Source organism: Rutidosis leptorrhynchoides, chromosome 7 (genome assembly GCF_046630445.1).
Source record: "Rutidosis leptorrhynchoides isolate AG116_Rl617_1_P2 chromosome 7, CSIRO_AGI_Rlap_v1, whole genome shotgun sequence".
Taxonomy (NCBI): domain Eukaryota; kingdom Viridiplantae; phylum Streptophyta; class Magnoliopsida; order Asterales; family Asteraceae; genus Rutidosis; species Rutidosis leptorrhynchoides.
The window spans coordinates 106,898,466-106,910,992 of NC_092339.1; the positions used below are offsets into that span (position 1 = coordinate 106,898,466).

The window sequence follows — 12,527 nt, forward strand, 5'->3', positions numbered from 1 at the left end:
AGAGGTTATGAACGGGACATACTCTTTCTTCAAACCGCGAATTATATACCTTCGCAACCGAGATTCACTAATTTTCTCTTTGTCATCAATCTCTGAAATTTCAGAACAAAGACTTTTGACTCGTAAGAAATATTCAGAAACTGACATACCTTCTTGTCTTGAGATTGCTAACTCATTTTCCAAGAATTGTAACCTTGCGGTATTCTTCTTGGTAAAGAGTTTCTCAAGAGTATCCCATACCTCCTTTGGTGAGCTAACATCACGTACGTGTTCTATGAACTCTTTGCTAATTGAAGTCCTCAATGCAAAGAGAGCTTTCCCACATTTTATCTTCCATTTTCTTCGTGTCTCGCCTTGCTCAAGAGTTTCTATGGGAATTATGGCATCACTTCCGGCCACAAGTTCCCATAGGTCTTGACCTTGGAGATAAGCCTCCATACACATCTTCCAATACTTGTAGTTGTTACCTACAAGTCTTTTCATGCCATTGATCATACCACCATTGTTTCCATTTGAGCCTTCCATTTTTGATAGCAAGATAACTAGTTAGGAACTTTGAGTAAACTTTGAGTATTTGCACACAATAGTTTATCTTAGAACCAAGCTCTTGATACCATATGACAACTTAATTATTTGCTGTAAATGAAAGAAGTAGAAACAATATGAACAAGAGAAGGAAACTTGAAGTGTTTGGAATGATTCAAATGCATTACAATCAACAAGTTTAAATACTAATTCAAAGTAGAAACAACATGATTAACACACACCTACTGCACTCATTAAAGCCATCAATCATTGAGACAAAGTCCCCATTAAACCAGAAAAGCAAAAGTAAAGCAATAAAATCCGGAGTGGGAAAGTTGGTGAGTGACCAACTTCAAACAGCAACAGATGCGCCGCATTTGTTGTGGATGCGCCGCATCTGCTCCTTCTGATGCGCAGCATTCGAGTGAAACTCCGCATTTAAAGCAATCGGGACATTTTGGTGAAGAGATGCGCCGCATCAGTGATGGATGCGCCGCATTCAGGTGTTTGCCCCAATATTTTGACAACCTGATCAATACGTTGCCGAACCTATCGATGGTTCATCCGGTTCTTGTTTGTCTGTTAATCGTGATGGAACCATTACACTCATTGGTTTGTCCTTTTTATATATTTTCATAAGATTCATTATTTGATTGCTAACATGATAAAAATAATAATATAATGTTGGGCCATTTTGTTTGTTCATACTCTGTGTACTAAATATTATTTGAGATTAGATTAAATGGTCTAAAATGTAAGTGATCTTAGAAAATGACTGATAGGACTTTTGGTTATGTAGATGAAGTACCACATTGTACCACTGTTCGTGTTCCGAAAATTCAGACAATTTATGGTGTTGTTGGAATTCTAAAGCTTTTAGCAGGTTAGATGATAATTATAATACTAATACTTTATAGCTTCATCACATTTTTATTATTTTTATAAAGTAGCTTATAACTGACTATTGGTACTGGTATAGATGATATTCACTAACAATAACCATTTCTTATTGTGTACGCTTTCAGCTATGAATTTGTATTTATACATAAGCTGTTTCTATATACTGGCAGGATCATATTTAGTGGTTATAACAGAGCGTGAATGTGTTGGATCATACTTAGGCCATCCCATTTACAAAGTTTTGTCATTAAAAGTTTTTTCTTGTGATCGTACGGCTAAAAACATTCGTGATGAAAAGGTAAATTTACTATTTTGGAATTTGTTATTGGTGATTGGCATGTAATATTGGTGATAACATTCTCAAATTCTGACAGAAAAAGATGGAATCAGAGTTTTATAGTCTGTTAAAAGTTGCTGAAAAGACACCTGGACTTTATTTTTCATATGAAGTCAATATAACATTAAGGTTTATATCTTGTCAATATATTTATGATGTATCAATATTTTTGTTGCGTGTAACAAAATTTTATGCCTTATTCGCATCATACAGTGCCCAACGTTTGAATGACTTGGGTGAAGAATCATCTCGGCTTCCTCTATGGAGGCAGGTAAATATTAGCTCAAAACTATGCGTGTGTGGCAATTGAGAACCAAACACAAAAACTGGGTCCATTGGGTCAAAGATTTGGAACCATTGGGTCTTGAGAACAATGAAGAAAAGAAAAAGATTGGGTTCAATCTCGACCCATTTTAAGCAAAATTAAAAAGTAAAGGGTCCAACAAGACCCGTTGAAAACCCATTCCAAACCCGTACAACATCTAAGACTTAATTTTCAGTTTTGGGAATTCGTGTTTCAATTTTTTTTTAAGTTTGTAGAAAATGCTATTTGCTATAAATGAGAAGTGTAGGAAATGACATGAGATGATGGAACTTAAGTTGTAATGTGTAATAGATAATCAATCAAAAGGTACATCAAATGGTTACAAGTAGTCTTGCTTAAATACAAGATGAAACACAAACATAATGATCAAGACACCAACTAGGCACACTAGTAAAGCTAGTACACCTAACACACTCATAAAAGCAAACCTTAGAACATGGATAAAGGTTTGCCACCAAATCAATAATACTAGTTCAATCATTTTGCATTACTTTATTGTAACACTCCCCCTTAATGCAAAATTCCGATCATTGCTTGTTTAAGTCACATTTGTTCTTGTGACTTTTGAATGATACAAATTCTTATGAACTTCCCAAACCTCCCTTGATGAGCCTTCATCACGGACATGATCAACACACTCTTTGTTAATTGACGTCACCAACACAAAGAGACCCTTTCGACACTTGATCATCCATTTCCTTCGTGATCCTTGCCCCGGGACATTCATAGAAATTGTTGCACCGGTCATGGCACCAAATTTCCACAAATCTTGACCTTGATAATACACCTCCATGCACATACACCAAAACTTGTAATCACCAACAAGTTTCTCCATCTCCAATTTCATGCTTCCACCATTTCCATATGCGACCTCCATTATTGCTAGCAAGAACAATGCTTTTCTTCAACCTTCTTTGCGTATAAGAACACAAAGAAAAATGCTTCTAAACCAAGAAGCAATCGCCTAACCCGGCTCTTGATACCATGTAGAAAATGCTATTTGTTATAAATGAGAAGTGTAGGAAATGACATGAGATGATGGAACCTTAAGTTGTAATGTGTAATAGATAATCAATCAAAAGGTACATCAAATGGTTACAAGTAGTCTTGCTTAAATACAAGATGAAACACAAACATAATGATCAAGAAACCAACTAGGCACACTAGTAAAGCTAGTACACCTAACACACTCATAAAAGCAAACCTTAGAACATGGATAAAGGTTTGCCACCAAATCAATAATACTAGTTCAATCATTTTGCATTACTTTATTGTAACAAAGTTTAAGTTTCAATTTCATGTTTCAGTTTCGCGTTTCAAGATTCAGTTTCAGTTTCACATTTCGAGTTTTAGTTTTCAGTTTTTTGTTTCGCATTTCACATTTCAGATTCTCGTTTCGAGTTTCAGTTTTCATGTTCAGTTTTTTCAGTTACTCATTTCAGTTTTATATCCGTGTAACGGTTTTGAGTTCACATTTAAATTGTAGTTTTTAGTTTCGCGTTTTAGGGTTTAATATATTTTGCATGTACTGATAAATTATTATGTTGTCACAGGCAGAACCTAGATTCATGTGGAACAATTATATGTTAGAAATTCTTATAAAAAATAAGGTTTGTTTTCCCAACTCATTGAAACCTAAAGTTTAATTGTTTTAAAACATCCAAATTCATAATTTTCTGACATTAATAACATATGCAGCAAAAGCTTGATCCTTACATTCTTCCAGTTATTCAAGGAAGTATCCTTTTTTTCTTTAACTTTAAATACCTTTTCAATTTCAATATAAAAAACAGTTTATTGCATTTTCTTAACTTACAAACAGCTTATCAAAACTTTCAAGCAGCAATCGGAAAAGATATTATAGATGTTACCTTGATAGCAAGAAGATGTACTCGAAGAAACGGTATGATTAAGTCAAGATTATTTATTTTTAATAATATAATTTTATTTAATGTGATTTCATTGTAATGTATATAATATGAAACAGGGACTCGAATGTGGAGAAGAGGAGCTGATGTGGACGGGGACGTAGCAAATTTTGTAGAAAGTGAACAGATTATACAATTAAAAGGTTATACAGCATCATTTGTACAGGTATTTTTTTAATGTAATTATATATTATTGATCTGTAACTAATATTAAACTTTTTTTTCTTTTTCTAATTGATTAATCAGTATAGAGACAAGTTATTAGATTTTCTGTTTGTAGGTTCGGGGCTCGATCCCTTTTCTATGGGAGCAGATTGTTGATTTGTCATATAAACCTAAATTTGAAATTATGAAACCCGAGATAGCAGTGAGTGTAAAACTTATATGATTTTAGCAATTATTTCATGTGGGCATATATTTTTTTTACTAATTGGTACTTTCATGCTTTTATTTTGGCAGCCTCGAGTTGCCGAGCGCCACTTTTTGGATTTAAGGAAGAAATATTGTAACAGTCCATCTACTAAAGGTTAAGATACTTGGAATTGGGCTTGAGGAATTATTGTGCTTTGGTTGTAATTGACTTGCTTGCGGTTAAGATTCAGGTGCGGATAGAGGAAAGGGTAAGCTTGATGGTTAGCTTGTTGGTGTGAAGTTCTTTTGGATGTTGATATGCTCAACTTGACGTAGTTGGTTTATAGGTGCTCTTGAGTGGGATAGATATATCCTAAAGACCATGCTCATGAATTTTTGGTTCGTTATGTTAAAATGGGTCAAGTTTTAATAGTTGTTTGTAATGGGTCGGTTAATACTAATTAGTGAAGGTAGTTTGTGAATATCTAAACTTGTTAAAAATGTTGTTTTGTATGTATCTAATGGTTCAAAAACAGGTTGCGTTCATTGTTGTTTGTTGGGGTTAAAACGAGTCCGGTGTCAAAATGGTTTTAAAAAAAAAAGTTATACTTTTGCAGTTATTGGTTTTTGATCGTTAAAAGTGGTATTCGAGCATGGTTTAAGGGATCTAGGAGGTTACTTGTAGAATTAAGATTTCCTAGACTTAAACCGTAGGAATTGTACGTTTTGTGAAAAATGTGGGACCTTAACTTGTTGTTGTTTATATGCTTTGATAGAAGCCTAGTACTATAGGAGATATGTAGGCAACTAACATGCTAATGTGTTACAAGTTGTTATTTGAACAAGTATGCATAGGTTGTGTAGTATAACTTATTGAGTGAATGTCGTGTCAAATCCATGTAAAGTACTTTGTATGTCATGTGGACATGGTAAGGTACATGTTTGTAATAACACTTGATCACCGTTATTACAACCTTGTATTTTGTCATTAAAGTATGACATAATGAAGTACCGAATGGAAGAAGCATGATATTGTTGGCAGGATTGCGTGTAGAATTTTATGAACCTATATCTAACATGTGTTCAACTTTCAGAATGACGACTAATGAAGAGAATCTCGATGGTTTAGACCGTAATGAAGGTGGCACCCGTGAAGAAGAGGGTGATGACTTGAAAACCCTACTAGCAAAGGCATTAGAAAATTACTCTCCTTTTATGGTAAAGAAGATAAAGGAGACTATGGAAGAGGCAGTAAAGACTACTATTGCAGACATGATCACTGAGGATGTTAGTAATGAATTTGATCGGCGGTTACCACATGTTAATATTGAAGGTGAAAACTTGATTAATGAAGGCGGGGCAAGAGTTAATCGTGAAATTGTTCCTTCAAAGCCATATAGTTTAAAGGACTTCAAGTTGAGTAATCCGCCCACTTATACGGGAGACCTCAACCCAATAGTGAGTAGTCGATGGATCTCTGACATTGAAGGTTGTTTTAGAACAACTCGTTGTCCCAATGAATTAAAGACCACTTTTGGGACATGTATGTTAAGGGGAGTTGCACAAAGATGGTGGGATGATCTTTTAGTAATTAAGGGAAATGATTATGCGGATAGACTGTCTTGGGAGGAATTTAAGGGTGAATTCTTCAAGAATTTTTGATCAGAGGCCGAGGTGGAACGGTTGAAGACTGAGTTTCTAAATACTCACCAAGGGTCTATGGACTTGAAAACATTTCGAGCCCATTTTATAGACCGACTTCAATTCAATCCCGAATACGTTAACAATGAAGCGAGTAAGTGTAGGTTGTTCCATCGATTGTTGCGTGATGAGATAAGGAAAAAAATTAGCGTGTCACAATTCAAATCATTTGTTGACTTGTTCGATGCGGAAAGAGACTTTGAAGACGAGCTTATACGAGAGGGAAGGTACACTCAGAAAAGGGAAAGTTATACTCCCAAAAGAAAGTTCGAACAAGGCGGTTCACCTAATAAAAAAATAAAGGGTGGTGATGGGAAAAAAGGAGTAGTTTTTCCTCGGGTGTGTTTTAATTGTGGGAAGGCCGATCATTTTGCTAAAGATTGTGGAGCTGAGGTATCAAAAGCCATTATATGCTACAATTGTAACGGGGAAGGCCACCGAAAGGCCGAATGCCCGTTTTTATCGGATGCAGCAAAGAAAGAAGAACAAAGGAAGGAAGTGGTAAGAAGGTTAGAGAAATCAGCGGGTACGCCAAAAGGAAGGTCCTTCCAAATTACTGTTGATGAGGCGAGAAAGTCATCGGAAGTTGTGTCAGGTACTTTTTGGGTTAACTCCACACCTGCAAAAGTATTATTCGACTCCGGTGCTGATCGCTCATTTGTTGCTACTAGATTTGCTCCTTGTTTGTGCTAAAAACGTGTATATATGGCAGGGACACGCTAACCCTGTGTGCCGTAGCACCCACCAATCCCACCCCGAAAGAGACCTGTGCCGGAAAAGTACCTCCTCCCAGTAGATTTGCTAGTACGTTATCCAGCCTTAATTTTCCACTAGAAGTAGAAATCGCCGATGATAAGCCCAAGTTGGTCTTAGGTGTGTATAAAAATTGCAAAATTTATGTAAACTCTATATTGTTCAATGTTGACCTAATACCTATGACTATGGGTGAGTTTGATGTGGTTATAGGAATGGATTGGCTCAGTCAATACGGAGCCAATATTGTTTGTGATGAAAAGATTATTTGGGTGAAAACCCAAGTGGGGAAGATGTAATTATTCAAGGGGAAGGACAAAGACGACCTGTTTCTATATGCACTTATGCCCGTGCACGTCGTCTTGTGTCTAGTGGATGTGCGGCATTTCTGGCTCACGTCATTGACTCTCAGAAGGAATCAAAGTCCATCAAGGACATCCCGGTAGTTAATGAATATGAAGATGTGTTTCCAGATGATCTTCCAGGTGTTCCTCCTGAAAGACAAGTGGAGTTTCGCATCGATTTGGTTCCGGGTGCTGCACCCATTGCTAAGACTCCTTATCGCCTAGCACCAACCGAGATGCAAGAATTAATGAGTCAACTACAAGAGCTATTGGATAAAGGTTTCTTACGTCCAAGTAGTTCACCATGGGGAGCACCAGTATTATTTGTAAAAAAGAAAGATGGTAGCATGAGGATGTGTATCGATTATAGAGAGTTGAACAAGGTGACTATCAAGAATCGTTATCCATTACCATGGATCGATGATTTATTTGATCAACTCCAAGGGGCTAGTTATTTTTCGAAGATTGATTTAAGATCGGGTTATCATCAGTTGAGAATTCATGATGACGATATTCCAAAAACGGCGTTTAGAACTCGATACGGGCATTACGAGTTCGTAGTGATGCCTTTTGGTCTTACAAATGCACCTGCGGCATTTATGGACCTTATGAATCGGGTGTTCCGACCCATGTTGGATAAGTCGGTAATCGTGTTTATTGATGACATTCTTATTTACTCTAAAAGCATGAAAGAACACGAGCATCACATACGTGAAGTTTTAGGGACGTTGCGAAAGGAGAGGTTATATGCTAAGTTCTCTAAGTGCGAATTTTGGTTGAGGGAAGTTCAATTCCTCGGCCATGTTGTGAATGATAAAGGGATTCAGGTTGATCCTGAGAAGATCGAAGCGATTGTGAAATGGGATCGTCCGACTACACCTACAGAAATCCGCAGTTTCTTTTGGTTAGCCGGTTATTATAGGCGATTCATTCAAGATTTTTCTAAAATTGCTACTCCTTTGACTAGGTTAACGCGGAAGAATGTGAAGTTTGATTGGGGTAGTGAACAAGAAATGGCGTTTCAATCATTAAAACAAAAGTTAAGTCAAGCTCCGGTGTTAGTGTTGCCTAAAGGGATTGAAGATATGATGGTATATTGTGATGCCTCGATTAACGGGCTCGGTTGTGTATTGATGCAACGAGGAAGAGTTATTGCTTATGCTTCAAGGCAATTAAAAGAGCACGAGAAGAATTACCCCACTCACGATCTTGAGTTGGCGGCGGTGGTCCATGCTTTAAAAATTTGGCGTCATTACTTATATGGCGTTAAATGTACTATTTACACGGACCACAAGAGTCTGAAATATTTTTTCGATCAAAGGCATCTAAATAACCGTCAGCGTCGATGGTTGGATCTCTTGAAAGATTATGATTGTGAAATACTTTACCACCCGGGTAAAGCTAATGTGGTGGCGGATGCGTTGAGTCGAAAGAGTCGACATCCGGGGATTCAAATCGAGTCCTTGCGGATGACAATTACAAATTACTTTCTTCAAAAGATTTCTAAAGCTCAGGTGGAAGCAATAGTCGAGCATGTGAATGAAGAACGAATGAAAGGGCAAATAGACTTACTTGAGCAAGATTGGGGATTGATGACTCGCTACGGTAGACTCTGGGTTCCGAAGCATGGCGGAGCTAGACAACTATTACTTGATGAAGCGCATAAATCGAAATATTCTATTCATCCTGGTGTGACCAAAATGTACCATGATTTGAAGGAAGAGTATTGGTGGCCCGGTATGAAACGGGACATTGTAAAGTTTGTTGAACAATGTATTACTTGTCTGCAAGTGAAGGCTGAGCACCAAAAGCCTTATGGGAAGTTGCAACCACTCGAAATCCCGAATTGGAAGTGGGAGCATATTACCATGGATTTTATCACAAAGTTACCTAAAACAATGAGAACCCAATATAATACTATTTGGGTGATTGTGGATCGTTTAACGAAAAGTGCATTATTTCTTCCAATCCGGGAAACCTCGTCGTCTGAAGCACTAGCTTCACTTTTTATTAAAGAAGTGGTAGCTAGACATGGTGTCCCTGTTTCAATTGTGTCAGATAGAGATACTCGGTTTACTTCTCGATTTTGGAGAAAGTTTCAAGAAGATATGGGTACACAGTTGAGGTTGAGTACCGCATTTCACCCGCAAACAGACGGTCAAAGCGAGCGAACCATTCAAACTTTAGAAGATATGTTGCGGGCTTGTGCGATTGAGTTTGGAGGAAGTTGGGACACATATTTACCGTTAGCAGAATTCTCAAACAATAATAGCTATCATGCTAGTATTGGAATGCCGCCATACGAAATGTTATATGGTAGAAAGTGTCGCACTCCAATTTGTTGGGGTGAAATTGGTGAACGTGAGATGGGTGGAACCGATCTTGTGATGAAAACTAATGAGAAGATTGAAGTTATTAGAGGGCGTTTGAAGGCGGCCCAAGATAGGCAAAAGTCCTACGTGGACAAAAAGAGAAGATTGATAGAATTTAAAGAAGGTGACATGGTGATGCTTAAGGTATCGCCTTGGAAAGGAATAATCCGATTTCGAAAGAGAGGAAAACTGGGTCCTCGGTACATCGGACCTTTCAAAATATTAGAAAGGGTTGGTGAGGTAGCTTATCGTTTGGAATTGCCCGAGAAGCTTTCGGGAATTCATAATACATTTCACGTATCTCATTTGCGAAAGTGCCTAACCGCACAATCTACAATAGTTCCTTTAGATGAGATTGAAGTAAACGATAAACTTGGTTATGTGGAAGAATCGGTAGAAATTATAGATGAGAAAGTAAGACGAATTCGGAATAGACCAATAAGATCTTTCAAGGTTAAATGGAAGTACGGGAAGGAGATGGAGTATACATGGGAAACAGAAGAATTTATAATTAAACACTTTCCGTCTTGCCACCTAGCTTGGATCACGAGGACGCGATCCGATTCAAGTGGGGGAGAGTTGTAACAGTCCATCTACTAAAGGTTAAGATACTTGGAATTGGGCTTGAGGAATTAATGTGCTTTGGTTGTAATTGACTTGCTTGCGGTTAAGATTCAGGTGCGGATAGAGGAAAGGGTAAGCTTGATGGTTAGCTTGTTGGTGTGAAGTTCTTTTGGATGTTGATATGCTCAACTTGACGTAGTTGGTTTATAGGTGCTCTTGAGTGGGATAGATATATCCTAAAGACCATGCTCATGAATTTTTGGTTCGTTATGTTAAAATGGGTCAAGTTTTAATAGTTGTTTGTAATGGGTCGGTTAATACTAATTAGTGAAGGTAGTTTGTGAATATTTAAACTTGTTAAAAATGTTGTTTTGTATGTATCTAATGGTTCAAAAACAGGTTGCGTTCATTGTTGTTTGTTGGGGTTAAAACGAGTCCGGTGTCAAAATGGTTTTAAAAAAAAAAGTTATACTTTTGCAGTTATTGGTTTTTGATCGTTAAAAATATGGAAATGTTTTGGCCATTGATCTTGTCAATACGGTATTTATATTTATATATATTCACATTCAAAAGTTGTTATTTGATAATTATTTAGTAGATTTACAGTAAAATCCCTAGTAACTACTCACAGAATGATCTTGTTTAATAAGTTGGCAAAACAGGCTGATTGGGTCACAGGTCAAAACTGGTCATTTATTTTACGGGTCAATTTGGGTCATTTTGGAATGCATTGGGTCAGTTTAAAAAATACATCTTTGTCCAATATCACTAATATTTAGTAAATATTTAATTTTTAAATCAAACGATCAAGCAGATTTTATGCATTGAAATTGTAATTTTCAAATTAAACTTCTGTTTCACTTTTTAAAGTTAATTTTTTATATTATGGTTTTATAGCGTGGTGATGAAGGACGTTTGACCGAAAAGTTTGCAACTTCAGTACAGAATATTCTTAATGATGATATGAGGTAAAATCTTGTCCAAAATGTTCATGTTTTCACATACGCGATTTGCTATATTTTATGTGATAAATGCTAAGTTGGCTGAGTTTTGCAGATACTATCACTTCGATTTTCACAAAATTTGTGGACACGTTCATTTCGAGCGACTCAATATCCTTTATGATCAAATGGAAGATTTCCTCATTAAAAATAGGTAAAAATTTTCTAAAAAAACAAATACTGTTGTCTTATATATTTAGATTTGTTGTCAAACTGATCATATCTTCTTTTTGATTGATAGGTACTATCTAATAAACGATAAAGGTGAAAAAGTTGAAACACAAATTGGAATCGTGCGGACTAACTTTTCTAAAAAAAAAAAAGTGCTTTGCTTGAAAGTGAAAAATCGGTTTTTACTGTTAGATACATAAAATAATAATGCATTTATCACTTATCATACAAGTGGTTACTCACACAAGTCGTTGTAGTGTAGTGGTAAGTATTCCCGCCTGTCACGCGGGTGACCCGGGTTCGATCCCCGGCAGCGGCGTTATATTTTTAAATTTGATGTTTTGATGCATTCTTCTATCCCAAAAAAGTTGTTAAAATGTGGTCAATTAACATAATACTAGCTCATCGCTCAGATGTCAAGCTTACATATGTTATAACTTGTAATTGAATCATCTCCCTTTTTTAATATATATCATGAGATCTGTCACAAATCATGAGAACTGTGCATGATAGGTATAAAAACGTACATGATATACAAATTCGTCGATAGACATTAAAACGTACAGGATATTCGTTGACAACCAATGCTCTATACCAAAGTAGGCTTCATTGCTTGCTTGTGCTATTTGTAATTTTGGGATTGAATCAAGAGATCACATTTTAGTCTCATGCGTGTTTGCTGTGGATATATGGCATCTCATTCGAGTTTGAACTGATATTCAATTTTATTATTTTGCTTTCTTGGTTAGGAAAAGGTAAGTGATAAAATACGGTTGATGACTAGTGTCTGCTAGAATGCATACCATAGATTCGATGAAATGCTTCAATGAGCTTTTAAAAATTAACAACTGCTTCATACAAAGTGATATTTTCTTTATTAACTTTCGTCTTTCACATTTTTGGGTATTTTACCCAGAGGCGAAGCCAGAATTGAGAGATGAGGGTGACTTACTCAATAAATACATTTTGTAGTTATAATTTTTAAACTAATTTTTAAAATGACAATGGACTACTTGTCAAAATTATTAGTCTTGAACAAATGGGCCAACTAATTTACAATTATTTGGACATAATAATACATTTGAGAATTGATCATTTAGAGAGGTTTATAATTATTTGGACAAAAAAAACAATTGAAGTTTGAGTTTTATTTGGGACTTGGGGGAGGCTGAGCACCCCTCAGTCCCCCTTGTCTCCGCCTCTGATTTTACTATAGCAAAGCTTTATAAAGTTGAAGGTAAGATGTGATAGAATC

The 12,527-nt window shown here is 36.3% G+C and overlaps 1 protein-coding gene and 1 non-coding gene across 2 annotated transcripts; both read left to right on the forward strand.

Moving 5' to 3' along the window:
- Positions 1 to 1,049: 1,049 nt before the first annotated feature.
- LOC139859504 (phosphoinositide phosphatase SAC7-like) lies at positions 1,050 to 11,472 on the forward strand (the record flags this gene model as incomplete). The annotated part of the gene is made up of 15 exons (XM_071848286.1): positions 1,050 to 1,137; positions 1,325 to 1,408; positions 1,596 to 1,723; positions 1,800 to 1,891; positions 1,976 to 2,033; positions 3,641 to 3,697; positions 3,792 to 3,825; positions 3,910 to 3,990; positions 4,075 to 4,181; positions 4,296 to 4,382; positions 4,475 to 4,511; positions 10,600 to 10,640; positions 10,998 to 11,068; positions 11,157 to 11,255; positions 11,343 to 11,472. Coding segments are annotated over 15 exons (1,194 nt in total), but the record flags the coding sequence as incomplete, so codon positions are not given.
- Positions 11,473 to 11,519: 47 nt separating this feature from the next.
- On the forward strand, positions 11,520 to 11,591 carry TRNAD-GUC (transfer RNA aspartic acid (anticodon GUC)). Its single transcript has one exon. It is a non-coding gene; the product is annotated as a tRNA-Asp (tRNA).
- The last annotated feature ends 936 nt before the right edge of the window (positions 11,592 to 12,527 follow it).